Source organism: Oncorhynchus mykiss, chromosome 16 (genome assembly GCF_057628025.1).
Source record: "Oncorhynchus mykiss isolate SJ-2025 chromosome 16, ASM5762802v1, whole genome shotgun sequence".
NCBI classification, from domain to species: Eukaryota; Metazoa; Chordata; class Actinopteri; order Salmoniformes; family Salmonidae; genus Oncorhynchus; species Oncorhynchus mykiss.
The window spans coordinates 18,429,807-18,447,284 of NC_143037.1; the positions used below are offsets into that span (position 1 = coordinate 18,429,807).

Consider the following 17,478-nt stretch of genomic DNA (forward strand, 5'->3'; position numbering starts at 1 on the left):
CTTTGAATGATAACACTTTGGTGTGTGTGTGTGTGTGTGTGTGTGTGTGTGTGTGTGTAGGTAAGCTGCAGACGCTCCACACCCTGCTGCGTCGGCTGAAGGAGGGCCAACATCGCGTTCTCATCTTCACCCAGATGACCCGCATGCTGGACGTGCTGGAGCAGTTCCTCAACTACCACGGACACATCTACCTCCGCCTGGACGGCAGCACCCGCGTTGAGCAGAGACAAGTGAGGGGCGCCGTGACTAGACCTGAGCTTTATGGGATACTGTTGTTGTGTTGGACTTCAGCAACTCAGTTGGGGGTCAATTCCATTTCCATGTAATATATTTTGGACATTTTGCGATTTGATTGGCTGAGCTGAACGGAATTGACCCGGATATCAATATTGTCCTGAAACTGATAAAGGATGCTGACTGTTGTCCTCCACTCCCTCAGTCCCTGATGGATCGCTTCAACGCGGACCGCCGCATCTTCTGCTTCATCCTGTCCACGCGCAGCGGCGGCGTGGGGGTGAACCTGACGGGCGCCGACACGGTGGTGTTCTACGACAGTGACTGGAACCCTACCATGGACGCCCAGGCCCAGGACCGCTGCCACCGCATCGGACAGACCCGCGACGTCCACATCTACAGGTACACCGTGAAACCCTCCCCTGCCTCTTAGGCTGTTGAACCAAGCTGACACTTAACTCCCTCTAAGTCAAATCGTCTCAGCACTACAGTCGGTTTTTAGTTTCCTTTAGATTGGACACAAGCAGGATCTGAAAGTCTCCGGAAGTAGCATGAACAGTGTGCATACCTCTACTTTGAAGATATTAATGTGGTAGGCATAGAGCCAGTGATTACTACTCTGCCACTATGTTAGCTAGTCTGTTGAGCATCTGGTGTGACTATTCTCCACCCCCCCAGGCTGATCAGTGAGCGCACGGTGGAGGAGAACATCCTGAAGAAGGCCAACCAGAAAAGAATGCTGGGAGACATGGCCATAGAAGGAGGCAACTTCACCACCGCTTTCTTCAAACAGGTACGTCTCCACCGATGTAACACTCTGTGACGTCGTCCATTCACTCTGAATCGAGGGCAATTCAAGACGAACTACGCTCCCCTCTCTCCTCTCAGCAAACCATCAGGGAGCTGTTTGACGTGAATGAGGGGGAGAAGAAGGAGGTGACCCCAGAGCCGTCTTTGCCCCAGCCAGAGGAGGAAGAGACGGGCAACAAACAGAGCACCACCATCCTGGAGCAGGTCAGTCACACCCAAAACACTGGTAATAACAGTATGTAGTTGAGTTTAACTGGTGTGTTCAGAGCAGGTGTCTCTCAGACCATAGACACCTGTTTATACCACACCATACAACAGCAGGAGTCTAGAAGACAACCAGAAACCAGCAGCTGAGTGTTTGGACCAGCACTGACTCCATACAAACAAGCTTTATTTGATAAAATAAACAAGATTATTTGAGGTCAAATGACTGTTTTAGGAATTGTACAAGTCAGCAAGACACATCAATCTCTACTCCAGGTGGCACTGTTCCCAAAAATGAATTCTCTCTCTGCCACAGGCCCTTTGTCGTGCCGAGGATGAGGAGGACATCGTCGCTGCCTCCCAAGCCAAAGCAGAGCAGGTAGCTGAACTGGCAGAGTTCAACGAGGCCATCCCATTGGACGAGGCTGGCGAAGGGAGGGACCCGGAAGAGGAGGAGCTCTCCAAGGCCGAGCAGGAGATAGCGGCTCTTGTGGAGCAGGTGATTGTTGTTCAATATCCCTGTTTTTTTTGGCTATTCCATCTGTGTTGTTTGACTATTTTGAGTTTTTTTGCCAAACCTGACAACCTATCTTTTTTCCCCCTCGTATCTCAGCTCACTCCTATAGAGCGCTACGCTATGAATTTCCTGGAGGCTTCGCTGGAGGACGTGTGCAAGGAGGAGTTAAAGCAAGCAGAGGTTAGATTGATATTTCTCAGTGCATTTAGGAGAGCTTGCCATGTGTCCATGTTTAATTGGTTCACCCTATTAGAGACCTGGGTTCGAATAAAAAGCCCATCTCTCTGCTCTGTGTTTACAGGAGCAGGTGGAGGCTGCCAGGAAGGGGCTGGACCAGGCCAAGGAGGAGGGCCTGAAGCTGCATGCAGGTTCCTCGGACGACGAGGACTTCGCATCACAGCCAGCGGAGGAGCCCTCGCCGCCCGGGTCGGGCCGTCGCCCACGCAAACACAAAGAGAAAGGCGCTCCCTCCACCAGAATCAGCGGTAGGCTCCGAGGAGCCACCGCCTCCCCACCGCCCACTTCCCCAGAGCCAGAGTCCGATTCCCCCACCCCCAGAGAAGTGCCTGAAAGGCTCCGCTCAGCTCTGAGAGGACGAGGGGGGACCAAAGACACTACCACCACACCGTCCCGCACAGAGCACCCCAGGGCCCACACCTCCTCATCAAAGGAATCTGCCAAACCTGCATCCACAACCCCGGCCTCTCCTTCTAGAGACTCCAGCCTCAAATCCGGGTCGGCAGCGCCACCTCTCGGATCCCAGTCCCATTCCAGCTCAGTGCCTTCCACTGCCACCAGTCCTCTAGTTGGGAAATCAATGACACTACCAGGGGACTCACACACCTGGTCACCCAGCAGGGAGAGGGCAGTGTGTATCACCTCAGAGTCCACGTGTCCGGTGGACCACCAGTCATACTCTGCCCAGGCCAGGGACTATGACATTAGGGACCAGGAGTCCCTGTCTCCCAACTCTGTGTGCCCTCTCTCCCGGTCGCCACGCAAGCGCCAGTCGGCTGACGGGGAGGTCCTGCTAGGCCTTCCGGAACATTCCCCGTCGGCCAAGGTCCTGCGGAAGCTCCCTGGTCGCCTGGTGACGGTGGTGGAGGACAAGGAGCCCAGGAAGAGGAGGAGGAGAGGCAGCGGGACAGGAGGATGCTCATCAGAGGAGACGGAGAACGCTGAGTCGGGCCGAGTCTCAGACGAGCTAAGCAGAGACTCCCAAACCCCTGACAAAACCAGCCAGACACCCGAAGAGAAAGGGACTGCTTCAAAATACTCAACGACCACCAAACTCACAGAGGACCAAGAATCCCCCTCAACACACACCTATCCTGCCAGAAGCTACCTCCCTTACTCCCCGCCCCACCAATCCCCTGACATGCCGGTGCTGAGGAACCTGCCGGTGCGGCAGCGGCTGGAGAGCGAGTCTCGCGTGGCGGCGCAGTTAGGAGAGCTGGGCCGAGGGAGGGGAGGGAACTACCACAGGAAAATGGACAATCAGCCAGGAAAAGACGGCAACGTGTCCTCACCCGCTAATAATGCTAACTCGACCCCACCAGTGAAACGAAAGAGGGGCCGACCCCCCAAAACTCCCCTCAGGTTGGCGGTATCCCAGCCAGAGCATGTATCTCCTCCCCAGCCCACCTCAGCAAGTGAGGGGAGCCCCGCTCTCTCCCCAAAACGCAAGCGGGGTCGTCCCCGCAAGGACTCGACAACTGTAAAGAATGCTGTGGGTGCAGGACATAACTCAACCTCCAGCACCACCAGCCAACCTGGTTCCCTGTCTGAGGCTGTTAACCCAGAACCACTACTCCCATCTGCCCCCACTGAGCCTCAAACTATGGCCGCCTCTGCTATCTGCACCAGCCAAGACTCTCTGTCTACCAAAGCTGAGGACTCTACCGCAACATTAAAACCAAACACTAAGACCCTTACCACAACCCCAACTGCTATCCTGGCACTAAGCCCAGCTCAAATCCTTACCACAACCCCAACTGCTATCCTGGCACTAAGCCCAGCTCAAATCCTTACCACAACCGCTATTCCTGCGCCAAGCCGAACTCCAGTTCCCATCTCAATTCCAATCTCTGTCTCCACCTCAAGCTCAGCAACCATCTCCACCCCGGTTCCAATTTTAGTCCCTGCCACAAGCTCACCCACAGTCCCCGCCTTAAACTCAATCTCTGTTCCTGCTTCAAGCTCATCCACAGTTTCCATCCTAAGCTTACCCACAGTATCCACATCGAGGCCGCCCTTTAGCCCTACCTCAAGGTCAACCTCTGGCCTCATTCGAATTCCAACTGCAGTCCTCACCTCAACCCTTGCCCAATTCCTCACCTCAAGACCTAGAGTCTCCACTTCTCCACCAATCTCCACAACTACCACACAAATCGTCACCCCTACCCCCAACAAGATCTCCACTCCTCCCCTTGCCCAAATCACTATCCCTACACCAGCTCAAATCTCCAAAATGGCCACATCAGTCTCTACTCCAACCATCACCCCCACTCCAGCCCCTACACCAACACTCACAAATGTCAAACAAACCCCTACTCCGTGCCCTACCACAATTGTTGCAACCCATGTACCAACACACACCAAACTCACCACAACCTCAATCGCAAATCTGACCACCATTTCCACACCAGGCCCAAGTATAATCGTCACCACCGTCACACAAGCCCGAACCGCCGCCATCACTGCAACAACCTCCATACCAACTTCTACCAAAATCACCATCACAACCCCCACACCAGCCCCTACACCGACCACCACACTAACCTCTACACCAGCCCCTACCACAACTGTCACCACCGTTACACCAGCCCCTACCACAACTGTCACCACCGCTACACCGCCCCCACCCAGAATTGTCACCACCGCTTCACAGCCCCCACCCAGAACTGTCACCACCGCTACACCAACCACACCCAGAACTGTCACCACCTCTACACCGCCCCCACCCAGAACTGTCACCACCTCTACACCAACCACACCCAGAACTGTCACCACCTCTACACCAACCACACCCAGAACTGTCACCACCTCTACACCAACCACACCCAGAACTGTCACCACCTCTACACCAACCACACCCAGAACTGTCACCACCTCTACACCAACCACACCCAGAACTGTCACCACCTCTACACCAACCACACCCAGAACTGTCACCACCTCTACACCAACCACACCCAGAACTGTCACCACCGCTTCACAGCCCCCACCCAGAACTGTCACCACCTCTACACCGCCCCCACCCAGAACTGTCACCATCTCTACACAGCCCCCACCCAGAACTGTCACCACCTCTACATCGCCCCCACCCAGAACTGTCACCACCTCTACACCAACCACACCCAGAACTGTCACCGCTGCTACACCGCCACCACCCAGAACTGTCACCACCTCTACACCACCCCCACCCAGAACTGTCACCACTGCTACTGCAGCCGCTGCCACAACCATCACATCAACTCCTACCCCAATCTCTACCCCAAACCCCACCCGTTCCCAAGTACACAACTCCACTACCAACAAAATCGTCACCCAGATATCCACCCCAGCCCCCACTCCAAGTTCAACATTAGTCCTGCCCCTGGCCCAAATTCCTATTACATCTACCCTCTCCAGCAACTCTACTGCTGTGGCTGCCACAGAGAACCAGGCTGTGGAGACTGCCCAGAATCCAGATTCAGAGAACATAATAGACATGGAGGTGGAAACCCAGGCAGTTAAAGTGGACAAAAAGGCGGAGGATGGAGAAGAGGAGATTAGTGACTCTCAACCGAAAAAGAGGAAAGTTGAGAATTCTCTTGAAGCCAAAGACAGTGTCCTTTCCACTCCCTCTCTCGCTGACCCAGAGACTCCAGTGGCTCCTCGGCCAGAGGAAACAGATAACAAGAAGATAGAGGAGAGCGCCGGAGATGACAAAGCCGCCAGCAAGAAGAGGCCTCTCAGTCGCCAGAGCAGTCAGGAGTCGGTGCGCTCCTCTTCTCCTTCCTCGGTGTGCTCCACATCCAATCCCACCCGGTCAGCCCAATACAAGAAGAGTGCAGAGAAGAGAGCACCTGCCAAGAGGAGGCGAGGAGAGGTTCTGTCTGACCCAGAGAAGGGAGAGGGGAAGACTGAGAAAGAGTCCACCAACGCCACTCGGAGGAGGCAGTCCAGGTCCTCTTCTTCAGACTCGGACCCCTGTGAAACCAGGAAAGAACGCCTCACCCGCTCGTCCCAGAGCTGGCAGGAGAAAGAGGGGGATGGAGAGGGCAACAGGCGGAGAAGAAGACCTGCCAGGAGCTCTGAATGGGAGGGCAGGACTGTGTCCAACAACACCGGTACTGGGGAGTCTGGTAGCGAGACATCCTCTGTGAGAGTCACCCGGAAATCCTCTGGTCCTCTGCCCACCTCGGAGAGTAAACCCCAGTCTAACAGCGTGCCCTCTACCCCTCCCCAGCCAGAGGTCCTGGGAAAGAGATGTTCAGCCCTGAACGCTGCAGCCAAACTCCTTGCCATGCGAGGCAGGGTCGACACCCCTGGCAGCAGGAAAGACCCTGCGGCTAAGGCTGCTGGGCAGAATGTCATTTCTCCCGCTTCCTCTGACAAGAACCACAAGTCCAAATCTAAAAGTGCACCAGCCACTCCGCAAACAAACTGCAACAACAAAGCAGGAATCAGCAAGATGACTCCCACCAAGTCTAGCCGCACCGCCGCCCGCTCCACCCGCCAGTGCCCTGGCGCCCTCGTCCCGCCCCTGGAGACAGACAACAAGAGGGGGAGCAAGAAGGAGGAGAGTGAAAAAGAAAAAAAGAAGCCCTCGGAGGAGAAGGAAGAGGGGGGCGAGAGGGAGACTCGCTCGTCCAGGGGCCACAGCGCCTGCAGCAGCGTGAGTAGCGATGGTGGAGGGAGTAGCCTGAGCAGCAGCAACAGCAGCCAGCGCACCCACAGCCTCAGCTCCCAGAGCACCGGGCCCAGGCTCAACAGCTCGCGAGCACCATCCTCCAGCAGCGAACGTGAACGCAGCACCGAGAGGGGCAGGAGGCGCAGACACAGGAAGGAAGGAGAAGGCTGGGGGAGGGAGACCCGGAAGGAAAGAAAGGAGAGGCACGCCCAGAAGCGGGAGAGGCTCTCGCAGGAAGGGAACGCTGGCTCGGGAGAGGGCACCCCGGACAGGGTGCTGCGCAGCGTGGCGGCTATGGCAGCAGCTCAGGCCCGCACACCGGCAGCCAACACCCGCTCCTCCCGGTCTTCCTCTGCCCAACACAACAAGACATGATGGAATAACAATATATATTTTTTAAACTGGGAGAGGGAGTGAGGGATTCTGACTGGGAAATGGAGGGGAAATGGCCTCTAAAGTTGCTGCTTTGTCTACACTGACGGAGGCCAGAGCAGAACTGTGTTGTGCAGGTCAGTGACCTCCCTCCCTCTTGGGCCCTCTTCCCCCACCCCACATTAGAGCTGGTCTCCTCTCCAGTTCAGCCATCATCAACTGGGGAAAGGCTTAGAGATGCCCGACTGTTTGCAGAGAGAAAGGTGCCACCATGGTAGAGCCCTTCCAGAAGTGAGGTGTTGTAGTCCTGAAGGTGTCACTTCATACGGACAGTGGCTTGACTGCACACCGGGGACTTTGGGACGAGGTGGGTGCGAGTGAGTTATTTGTTAGTTCACACTATGTACTGTAAAACATTTAAAAAGACTGGAATACTAAGAGATGTATGTGTTCGAGAGAGGATTAGATTGCGCCCAATATGCAGATTTTATCCTCTGCCAGGGTTATCGGTGGGAATCATTCATGCGACATTCAAAATAATATTTTGAGTGACAGTTGTATCGTACGTTTGAAGGTTTTAGACTTTTTGGGTTCTGGACATTTTGTCAGCTGTTCTGACCTCTGTTGATAAGTTATGGATATTTTATGGTTTCTTCCAGGAAGAGAGCAGATCTGTAAATGTGATCTTTGCTGCACTATGCTGGAGCTACTCTTTGCTTTGGCCTCTGTATCTTGTCATTTTCTGTCCATCTGACTTTTTAAATCCAGCCTGCATTTTTCCTTTGCATCTGACATGTCCTCAGCATCTGAGTGCATTGTGGTGTAGTATTTTACATCAAATTCAATCAAATTACTACTACGTTCCTGGTACCTCACACAAATGTAACTCCAAATATGGCTGTCTCTCTCAAGCTTGTTATGCATCTCGAAGATGCAAATTATTTTACTCACTGGCAATGCAGAAAGAAACGGGAGCAGAACCTTGATTTAACTCCTCACCTTTCCAAAGTCAGACAGTATGGTCAACATTTCATGTAGTTTATACTAAAAGGGTATTGAATCAGTGTGAATAAAAAAAACATTAGTGCCTATTAGGCCGAGTGGGTGAATGGAGATCCCAGTTTGCTTTGTAAAGTACTTGACGTTGGGGTGTGGAACTTACTGAGTTGTCATTTGTCACTAAAAAAGGATATGCTTTCTGTAAATCACGAGAAAAGCACCGTAATGCACCAGTGCTACCAAATTCTTTATTTTTTTAAATCTGAATTTCTATCATTTCATTGCTCCTCTTTCATGTAAGGACTTAAAATGGTGCAGATGGCTCTATAAATTGTCAATTAACTTTGAGGACTTGCATTTGTCAAAGCAGTTTTTGGGCAGGGTGATGTTTGAGTGAATGGGTGGAATATGGTGATGGTCTTATCTTGATTTGTCCCTTTAATTTGTTACATTCCTTTGTTCCCTTGTAATTCCACATTGTTTTACTTGAAAGACAAAATGACAGTTGAATAAAAGACCAAAAATGTATTGGGTGTCTAACCTTTTTATAAGACCATCTGCAAAATAAAGTGTAAATGTATTTGCATGACACATCTCAGTAGGTGCCATTTCTTTGTCAATCTTATCGCTTTTGACATCATATATGGTACTGGATTTTACAATAAAATCTGCAAGATGTCCCTCTTGCGATTATCCAGGTAATTCTGGGGATCGTACCATTTCTCTCCGAACATTGTAGCAGAAAAGAGGCACACACGTTTCACAAACTTGAATCTGGGCAACAGTTAAACCCATACAAGCACAGAAGGCAACTTTATTTGAACAATGCATTAAAATGAGCTGAAAGTTCTATACAAAATTAAACAGCCATGCAACGTGTTGGTCCCATATTTCATGAGCTGAAAATAAAGACCCCAGCAAATGTTCCATATGCACAAAAAGCTTAGTTCTCTGAAATGTTGTACACACATTTGTTTACATCCCTGTTAGTATTCTTTGCCAAGATAATCCATCCACCTAAAAGTTGACATATGATCGTTACACAGGTGCACCTTGTGCTGGGGTTATGGTATGGGTATTCCCAGTTATGTGAAATGCATTCATTTAAATTCACTGATTTCCTTATGGACTAAGTTGGTCAGCATGGACAAAACAACACTTGAACAAGCACCTACGATTCCTCACATGGCAGCTTGTCATTGTTGCTAGCTCTCTGGCCATCCAGATTCACTACACACAGACTTCTGACCCATTTTTGTGATGTCAGCACAGTTCAATAAGGCTAAGATCTTAACTGTTTGGAAAAAATACAGATGTAAAAAAAATGGGTAATGCGTTGAAGCGGAAGCATTGAATAATTACAGCAGTTTCCATCCCTTCTTTACAAAATAAGGTAGTACACTACATTGTTCTTAGCCCTTGGCGCTGTCCGTCAGCACATACGGAAAAAGGCACCATAACCATAAGGATTCCCATTGATTGTTGCTGTGGCAAGACTATTAAAATAGCAGCTTCCACAACAATATTCAAACTATAAATAAATACTGATGTAAATAGGACAACATGGGAGTGGGCCATTCATTGTAGTGATCAGACAATATAGTCTTAATGAGAGATCAATTTCAGGGGCAACATGGAAGCCAGTTCAGACATCTCGAAAGGTTTATAAAACTGCCTTAATGTCTTAATTACTCAACAAATAAGAAAATGGGCGATATACAATTATATTCTATATCTGCATTTAAAAACAAGCCCTAAAAAGTTTTTCACTTCGTAAAATAACCACCTTAGCTATGGTTTTTCCTGAGTAAATCAGATCAGTGCCAGTTCCAATACTGCATTCTTCCGTGCTTGTGGATACATAGGGGTCCAGCACGTTGAGTAATGAGTTGTCCACACATTTCTTCAATGGCATCCTAAATGGAAAAGGGCACCACAGAGGGGGGCCAAAAAGCCTTCAGCATGGCCTTTCGCTGAGAGTGGGGCTGTTAACATGAGAGACTATGATTGTTTGTGTCTGTCTATATGCGAGTGGTGTTAGTCAAAAGTTCAGTGATATCAGTAAGACAGGACATGTCTTTTTTTCCAAGGTCCCAGGGCAGGAGAGTGGGTCAAGGGAAGACACTGCAAAATAACAAAAAAAGTAGGTTTTGATTACTAATCAACCAATACTTCCAAGCTTTGTATTTGCAGTAAATGAACACGTTGATATGATATTTATATGAAATGGCAATATTTGCAAACCTCGTGTGCACGTCAAGAGTGAACTCACGTGTCTGGATCTCAGGAGAAGGTGATCGCCAATGAGATGGCTAAAATGAGGAGGAGAATGGCACAGCATAACGCGATCCATATCTTCTTCTGTAGCGGGAGAGAAGGGTAGTATCAAGTATCATTAGCCAACCTGACCAATAATTAGCCGTACAACCTTAAATTAATTCCTACCTTGCGTGCTTTGTTTTGGTAGGTGGCAGCTTTCTCGGTCTCCACCACTGCCTTCTGCACATAATCAGTTGAGTTGAGGACGTTGGCTTCAATGCGGTTGACCATCTCCCCCTGCAAAACAGTTTGTCAATTCAGCAAACACCTCACTAAGGTTTCCACCAACCAACTTTCTCAAAGCCCATTTCATGAAAATGTGCTTTTCACGGGGAGTGAACAAGTACACACTTGGGTGGGAAAAATATTATGGCTCCAGTCTGTCCTCCTGGGGGTGACAGTCTTACCTGAGCCTCCACCTCCATGGCCAGGTACTGGAACATGTCATGCAGATCCCTGATGCTCCTTTCCAGTTTGAGGATCTCGTCATGCCGGGACTCAATTTCATTCAGCGCCTGCTTAGTGGCTTTAGCGTCGATCAGGATCTACAGAGCGGAAGAGTGTAAATGTTACAAATCAGGTTGAGCCTGACCAACAAAAAAATGTCACACGGATGATGTCTGAGAAATGACAACACATTTCTATTTAACTGCTCATAAAAAAAAAACACATCCAGCAAAAGAGAACTACAGTTGAACTGAAACAGCTAAAGTTGTCAATCTTCTAAAAGCAAGTGGGGGCCAAAAGGGTTCCATTTACGTGGGGTTCTCTTTCACAGCTATGGCGACTATACAGGTTACAGATGTCTAAAGATGTCCTGTACAGCACAGGCAACTCAATGAGTGCTTACCAAATTCAAACCTGTAGTCCAGTGCAAGCCATCAAGAGTAGAGTGTCTTAAACAAAACAAATCTGTCATCATTTTACTCCCAAGAGAATGTAGAAACATTTGTCGTCGTCCCAGACAGTACCGCTTTCATACAGTGCATTCGGAAAGTATTCAGACCCCTCAACTTTTTCCTCATTTTGTTACGTTACAGCTTTATTCTAAAATTGATTACATGTTTTTTTCCCCTCATCTACACACAATACCCCATAAGGACAAAGCAAAACCAGGATTAGACATTTTTGCAAATGTATGAAATATCACATTTACAAGTATTCAGACCCTTTACTCAGTACTTTGTTGAAGCACCTTTGGCAGCGATTACAGCATCGAGTCTTCTTGGGTATGACGCTACAAGCTTGGCACACCTGTATTTAGGGAGTTTCTCCCATTCTTCTCTGCAGATCCTCAAGCTCTGTCAGGTTGGATGGGGAGCGTCACTGCACATCTATTTTCAGGTCCCTCCTGAGATGTTTGATCAGGTTCAAGTCCTGGCTACTCAAGGACATTCAGAGATTTATCCCAAAGCCACTCCTGAATGGTCTTGGCTGCGTGCTTAGGGTCGTTCTCCTGTTGGAAGGTGAACCTTCACCCCAGTCTGAGGTCCTGAGCGCTCTGGAGCAATTTTTCATCAAGGCTCTCTCTGTACTTTGCTCCGTTCATCTTTCCCTCGATCCTGACTAGTCTCCCAGTCCCTGCCGCTGAAAAACATTCCCACAGCATGATGCTGCCGCCACCATGGTTAATCGTAGGGATGGTGCCAGGTTTCCTCCAGACGTGACGCTTGGCATTCAGGCCAAGAGTACAATCTTGGTTTCATCAGACCAGATAATCTTGTTTCTCATGGTCAGAGTCCTTTAGGTGCCTTTTGGCAAGTTCCACTCAGGCAGTCATGTTAATTTTACTGAGGAGTGTCTTCTGTCTGGCCACTACCATAACAGTCTTGATTGGTAGAGTGCTGCAGAGATGGGAGAACCTTCTAGAAGGACAACCATCTCCACAGAGGAACTCTGGAGCTCTGCCAGAGTGAACATCAGGTTCTTGACCAAGGCCCTTCTCAGTTTGACCGGGTGGCCAGCTCTAGGAAGAGTCTTGGTGGTTCCAAACATTTTCCATTTAAGAATGATGGTGGCCACTGTTCTAGCGGACCTTCAATGCTACAGACTTTTGTTGGTAGCCTTCCCCATATCTGTGCCTCGACACGATCCTGTCTCGGAGGTCTACGGACAATTCCTTCGACCTCATGGCTTGGTTTTTGCTCCAACATGCACGGTCAACTGTGTGTGCCTTTCCAAATCATGTCCAATCAATTGAATTTACCACAGGTGGACTCCAATCAAGTTGTAAAAACATCAAGGATGATCAATGGAAACGATGCACCCGAGATCAATTTCGAGTCTCATAGCAAAGGGTCTGAATACTTATGTATAAATAAGGTATTTCTGTTTTGTAATTTAAATAAATGTTCAAATATTTCTAAAAACCTGTTTTTGCTTTGTCATTATAGTGTATTGTGTGTAGATTTTTCTTTTTTAATCCATTTTAGAATAAGACTAACGTAACAAAATATGGAAAAAGTCAAGGGGTCTGAATACCTCCAAATGCACTGTATGCTTTTTTTTGTTATTCAGCTAAACACAGAGCCTGATTGAGTAAGAGAAAAGTCAGAATACTACCCAACATAAAGAGGAAGAAAACACTTGTGTGATTGCCAGCAGGTGGTTTCCAGATGAGTTCATTAATTGTGGTTAGTTTCAGTCAGTCAGTGAATCTGTCAGTCAGTCATACTCACATTCTGTGTGAAAACATCAGTCTGTCCACTTTCAAGCATAACATCCAACTCTTCATCTGTTACATTGGTGCCAGCTAGAGGGATATAATAACTTTATCAGTTGCTGCTTTTGGGTATATTTAATTTTCATAGGAAATCACCTTTGTGGATGAACTTCTGCATTGCAGTCTTGAATTCAGAAGACAAAAATCCATGGTGTTGAAATCACTTACGATTCCCCTTTCTGAACAGCCACACAGTGACAGTAATAGATGTAGACTCACTGATTCTGAGCTGCCTCTGTATCCTCTCCACGTTGCGATCTCTGTAGGAAGCCTGGATGGTGTTACAGTGGCCCATCAACTCCACAAACTCCCGAGACAAGACGCCATGCTGGAGAGAGTCAAAGGAGGTAGAGGGATGGGGAAAGTGTTCATTTAAATGGCAGCCTACAGTAAAACTATATGACTGAAAATCTATTTATTTTTCGGAAATTAGAAGCCTCACTTGGGCTCTCTGCATCCTTAGGTTTATGGGGATGTATTTCCCATCATCTTCTCCTTTCTTGGGTTCAATGACTGTGAAAGAAAACTAAACAATGGGTCTGATATTTCTGAATTCAGGTGTATCCGCTGGGGGCACCGAAACACCCGCGATCAATAGTCAATAGCTGATCATGTCACTTCAGTTAAGAATACTCACTCTTCAGTTTCTTATGGATCTGCATTGCCATTGTTTTGATCTGTTCCCGAAGGGTTTGGAGTTCCCTTTTCATGCCTGAACCAGAAAGAAACCTTACGACATCACCTTCAGTAACTGTCAACAGGCAGACTAACTAATCCCTCAGAATAGGCAGCCTGAGGGGAATAATGGCACCTAATCATATAATTAGCACAACTGCTTTATCACCAAAAATGATAAAAAGAGACATTTCTTAGTGGAATGTGATCCTTTGAGGTGCAGTGATTAATTAGGCTACAGCTCACATTATACATTCTATGCATATCATAACTCCTAACAGTACCACCATAGCATATATTTACATACAGCATATTAGCACTAACATCAATGTGTTAGTGTTGATCTACTGACCGTCCTCTGGCAGTGCCACACCCAACACGGTCTTCTGTTTGTTCTCAAGGTCAGAAACCACCTTTTTAAGCGTCTCCAGTCCCTCTCGAATCTCTTGGACCTGATATGAAGGGATAAACAGGCTGGTTAACGTAAGATGAGCTAAATCAGTGAATTTGGTTGTTTGGGGCACTTGAGAACGGGCCAGGAGACATATTCTGCATCATCCTATGTTTTTGCATAAGATGTAAATTGTGCATACAGAAAAGCTGCTGGTTTTAACTTGACAGTATTTCAGATTATAACTTGCCAGATCACATTGGCACAGTAATTTCATGTTGACACAACAAACTGTTCCTGTGCTTGGCATCCACAAGCCAAGAGAAAAGTACTGCAGAACAACAACTTGAAACTGACAGCAAGTCATTATAAAATGCAAACGGATGGCTTGACTGTTGAATTAGGTTGCATGATTTCACCTTCTTGAAAAATGCATCATTCTCCTTCTCCTCCCTCACTGTAGAAGTCCCTGGTTTGATCATAAGTGCCCTGCCCTCTTCATCCTCGTCTGACACCTCGGCAGTCTGGTGTGTGAGGAAGAGCAAGAGGGGGAAAGAATGGACACAATCCTCAACTTTTTGTAGGCATTAACTCCGTCATGGCTCGTTGGCCAACGCCTATGGGGAAATTTGTGTTTTTTTTGTGGGGGTTTTATGTTGATAAACGCGGAAAAAAGGTCTGTGGTAAACAGGTTTAGGAGAACTTATAGTTTTGTTATGAGATAATCATCAGTTAACGTCACTTACTGTGCATTTGGAAGTATTTATGTAATCAAAACAACCACATAAAGGCTTCACATTTCATAAAGGCCAAGTTAACTGAATGATATATCATAGAACAAAACGTTTAAGATCTCCTAAACCTGTGTTAACCTCAGACCTTATTTTCGGCGTTCATCCCAAAGTCCCAACCTTTCCCTTGAATTTCAAATCAAATTCTATTTGTCACATGCGCCGAATACAACAGGTGTAGTAGACCTTACAGTGAAATGCTTACTTACAAGCCCTTATTCAACAATGCAGTTAAGAAAAATACCTTTGAAAAAAAAACAATAAATCAAAAGTTCCCCCATAGGAATGGCTGAACGAACCATAGGTAATTTATTTCCGTTTTTTAGGACTACGAGCTAGCGAGCTCTATTGCACATCATTGCCATGTAAATCCAACATGCAACCCATGAGTGCGGCATTTAACTTTTAATACACTTCTACCCACTGGCCTATCCTTGGGGTGTAGACTATTTCAGCTATGCTTGCTAGCCTAGCCAAGTTAACAAGTACGTTAACTTTAGCAAAGTTCTCCGATTAAAAAGCAATGTAGCTAGCACTAATAACTAGTTACCAGATAAAGAATACCCTGAAATAGCTAACAAATCTGCATTAAACCTTCCCTTGCAAATTGACCAATTGCTAAATTAATTGGTATTGGTTAGCATAAGTTAGCTTGAAACTCACATTGCCCAGTTCCTTGGTTCGGTCCCGCATTTCTTCTCAGTCCAAATGCAATGTATTACTACGATATCCTATATCAAGGTGAAGAAAAATTGGAACAAATGAGCAATAAAACATACACAAAAATAACTTTGGTGCTTGTGTCATTCAACAAGTAATCTACACGGCTAAACTAGTCTTCCCTTTAGGATGTTAGAGAGAAAGACAGCCCACATTAGAACACATTGAGCTACGCCACCTACCGTACTGGAGCTTTTTTCTTTGTTTGACTGTCGATTAAATACGCTAGTTCATTTAGCCCTCCGCTGTTATTAAACATGGTTACGTTTATAATTAGTTTGTGCTTCATTGAACTCTGCGCTTGGTTCATAGAACTGCAGGTATGTCAGTAACCTTCGCTAACAGCTAAATGCGGTTGTAATAAACAGAGCAGTTTCTGTTTTCTTCCTACAAATTTGGCTCTAACTTTATGACCCCATTCCTGGAATATAAGACTCCCAGGAACTCATAGGTGTCTTCTGTTTCCTTCTACAATGCCCACAAGCTCAGGATTCATTAGAACAAAGTGGACAAGACCAAGCACTAAATCAGACTACATCATGCACAATTATTGCCTGATGATCTTCTGAACTTCACAATACCTTTCTGATGCATTTCAGTCACTTCAAACCATACTTCCTTCAGATTGAAATACTCTCAACAAATGTAATAGACTGTCATAGCCCCAATTAGAAAAGTTAACTCTTGCTGCTGAATACATAACTTTTTTACACGGTAGGGGGAAAAATGTTGATGTCAAAATGGGGTCTCTGGTCAAAAAACGTATTGGAACACCTGCTATAACGTGTCTATAAGAAGAACATACATCCCGCTATCTATTTCAGATGCTTCAATCTTTCAAAATGGCTTCGGAATATGGAATTCCAGACCTTACAGCAAGTGAAATATTCCTTGGTGTTAAACTGAATTCATTTGAATTTGGTCAATCTACGAGGAGGCCTCCAAATCGACAAAGGGAGAGGATGGAAGGTATAGATACAATACACAATACACTGTGATCATCCAAATCAGATCAGATTCAATTAAAACCTAAATTAGAATTTCTAGGTTAAGAGAACACAACATCACTTATCAATTTAAACATACGTTCTCAGTGTAGTAATGTTTTGAAATATAATGCATGTACTGAGGAAATTCCCAGATATGGTAGCCTAATAATTACTGAATAGCACCCAAAGTTATGTCTTTGATGACAGCTTATTCCCTTGGAAATGTTGTATTGGGAACAGAATGAACAAAATGAATAAAGAAATCTGTGTGTGGTAGGATACTCTGCTTTCATAGCCACAAGATGATGCTGTTTGCCTTACTAAACCACAGAATCAAAGTTTTCCGCTGAGTAGGCCTGCCTAAACTAGTTACACTATCAGAATACTTTATTATACTATTAACAAACCAAATTGGTCAATGTAGGCCTAAAGAACATTCTAGGGACATGTGCCAGGGTATGTGTGTGACTGACCCTACAGGTATCAAACCAGGTTACTCAGACATTGTCTGATATGGTGTTTCAGATGCATATTTCACCTAACATTGTAAGTAGGTTGCATTGCCCATAATGAAATACAAAATATTTATTTTGCCATTTTGGGTCTGTAAGTAGTAGACCTTGGCCTATACAAACATTAAAATCCCACTCAATTCTTGTTTTTCAATGTAACTTATAGAGCAGTGGTTTTCAACTAAGTAACGGTGTGGCAGGTAGTCTAGTGGTTAGAGCATTGGGCCAGTAACCGAAAGGTTGCTAGATTAAATCCCTGAGTTGACCAAGTAAAATTACGTAATTCTGCCCCTGAACAATACAGTTAACCCACTGTTCCTAGGCCG

General features: G+C 46.8%; 2 protein-coding genes and 1 non-coding gene across 8 annotated transcripts in view; 2 read left to right on the forward strand and 1 right to left on the reverse strand.

Moving 5' to 3' along the window:
- The window catches only part of srcap (Snf2-related CREBBP activator protein), a 29,546-nt gene extending 20,985 nt beyond the window's left edge, over positions 1-8,561 (forward strand). For all 5 annotated transcript variants that reach the window (XM_090202120.1, XM_090202117.1, XM_090202118.1 and 2 more), the window contains 7 exons: positions 61-230; positions 440-636; positions 913-1,027; positions 1,123-1,248; positions 1,565-1,747; positions 1,862-1,945; positions 2,067-8,561. In XM_090202120.1, the coding sequence (XP_090058246.1) occupies positions 61-230; positions 440-636; positions 913-1,027; positions 1,123-1,248; positions 1,565-1,747; positions 1,862-1,945; positions 2,067-7,037 (5,846 nt within the window). In that variant the 3' untranslated portion in view covers positions 7,038-8,561. The remainder of the gene's footprint in view (positions 1-60; positions 231-439; positions 637-912; positions 1,028-1,122; positions 1,249-1,564; positions 1,748-1,861; positions 1,946-2,066) is intronic.
- On the forward strand, positions 1,298-1,377 carry LOC118939614 (small nucleolar RNA SNORA11). Its single transcript, XR_005036647.1, has one exon. It is a non-coding gene; the product is annotated as a small nucleolar RNA SNORA11 (small nucleolar RNA).
- Positions 8,562-8,818: 257 nt separating the features above from the next.
- stx4 (syntaxin 4) lies at positions 8,819-15,845 on the reverse strand. Of its 2 annotated transcripts, none has more exons than XM_021565026.3 (11): positions 15,595-15,845; positions 14,560-14,664; positions 14,102-14,201; positions 13,712-13,786; positions 13,517-13,587; positions 13,294-13,402; positions 13,031-13,104; positions 10,760-10,897; positions 10,479-10,589; positions 10,306-10,394; positions 8,819-10,157 (listed from the first exon to the last, which is right to left on the reverse strand). In XM_021565026.3, the coding sequence occupies exons 1-10, from the start codon at positions 15,622-15,624 to the stop codon at positions 10,317-10,319; spliced, it is 891 nt and encodes a 296-aa protein (XP_021420701.1). In that variant the 5' UTR covers positions 15,625-15,845; the 3' UTR covers positions 8,819-10,157; positions 10,306-10,316. The 2 variants fall into 2 exon arrangements, with proteins under 2 accessions (XP_021420701.1, XP_021420700.1); XM_021565025.3 differs by having other exon boundaries at positions 10,278-10,394; positions 15,595-15,844.
- Positions 15,846-17,478: the final 1,633 nt, after the last annotated feature.

What these genes read in the sequence shown, in the direction of transcription:
- stx4 (XM_021565026.3), bottom strand. Translation starts at nt 15,624, where the DNA reads ATGCGGGACCGAACCAAGGAACTGGGCAAT. An exon ending in GAACCAAGGAACTGGGCAAT is followed by an intron (nt 14,665 to 15,594) that starts GTGAGTTTCAAG and finishes CTCACACACCAG; the next exon opens with ACTGCCGAGGTGTCAGACGA. An exon ending in GATCCATAAGAAACTGAAGA is followed by an intron (nt 13,588 to 13,711) that starts GTGAGTATTCTT and finishes TTTCTTTCACAG; the next exon opens with TCATTGAACCCAAGAAAGGA.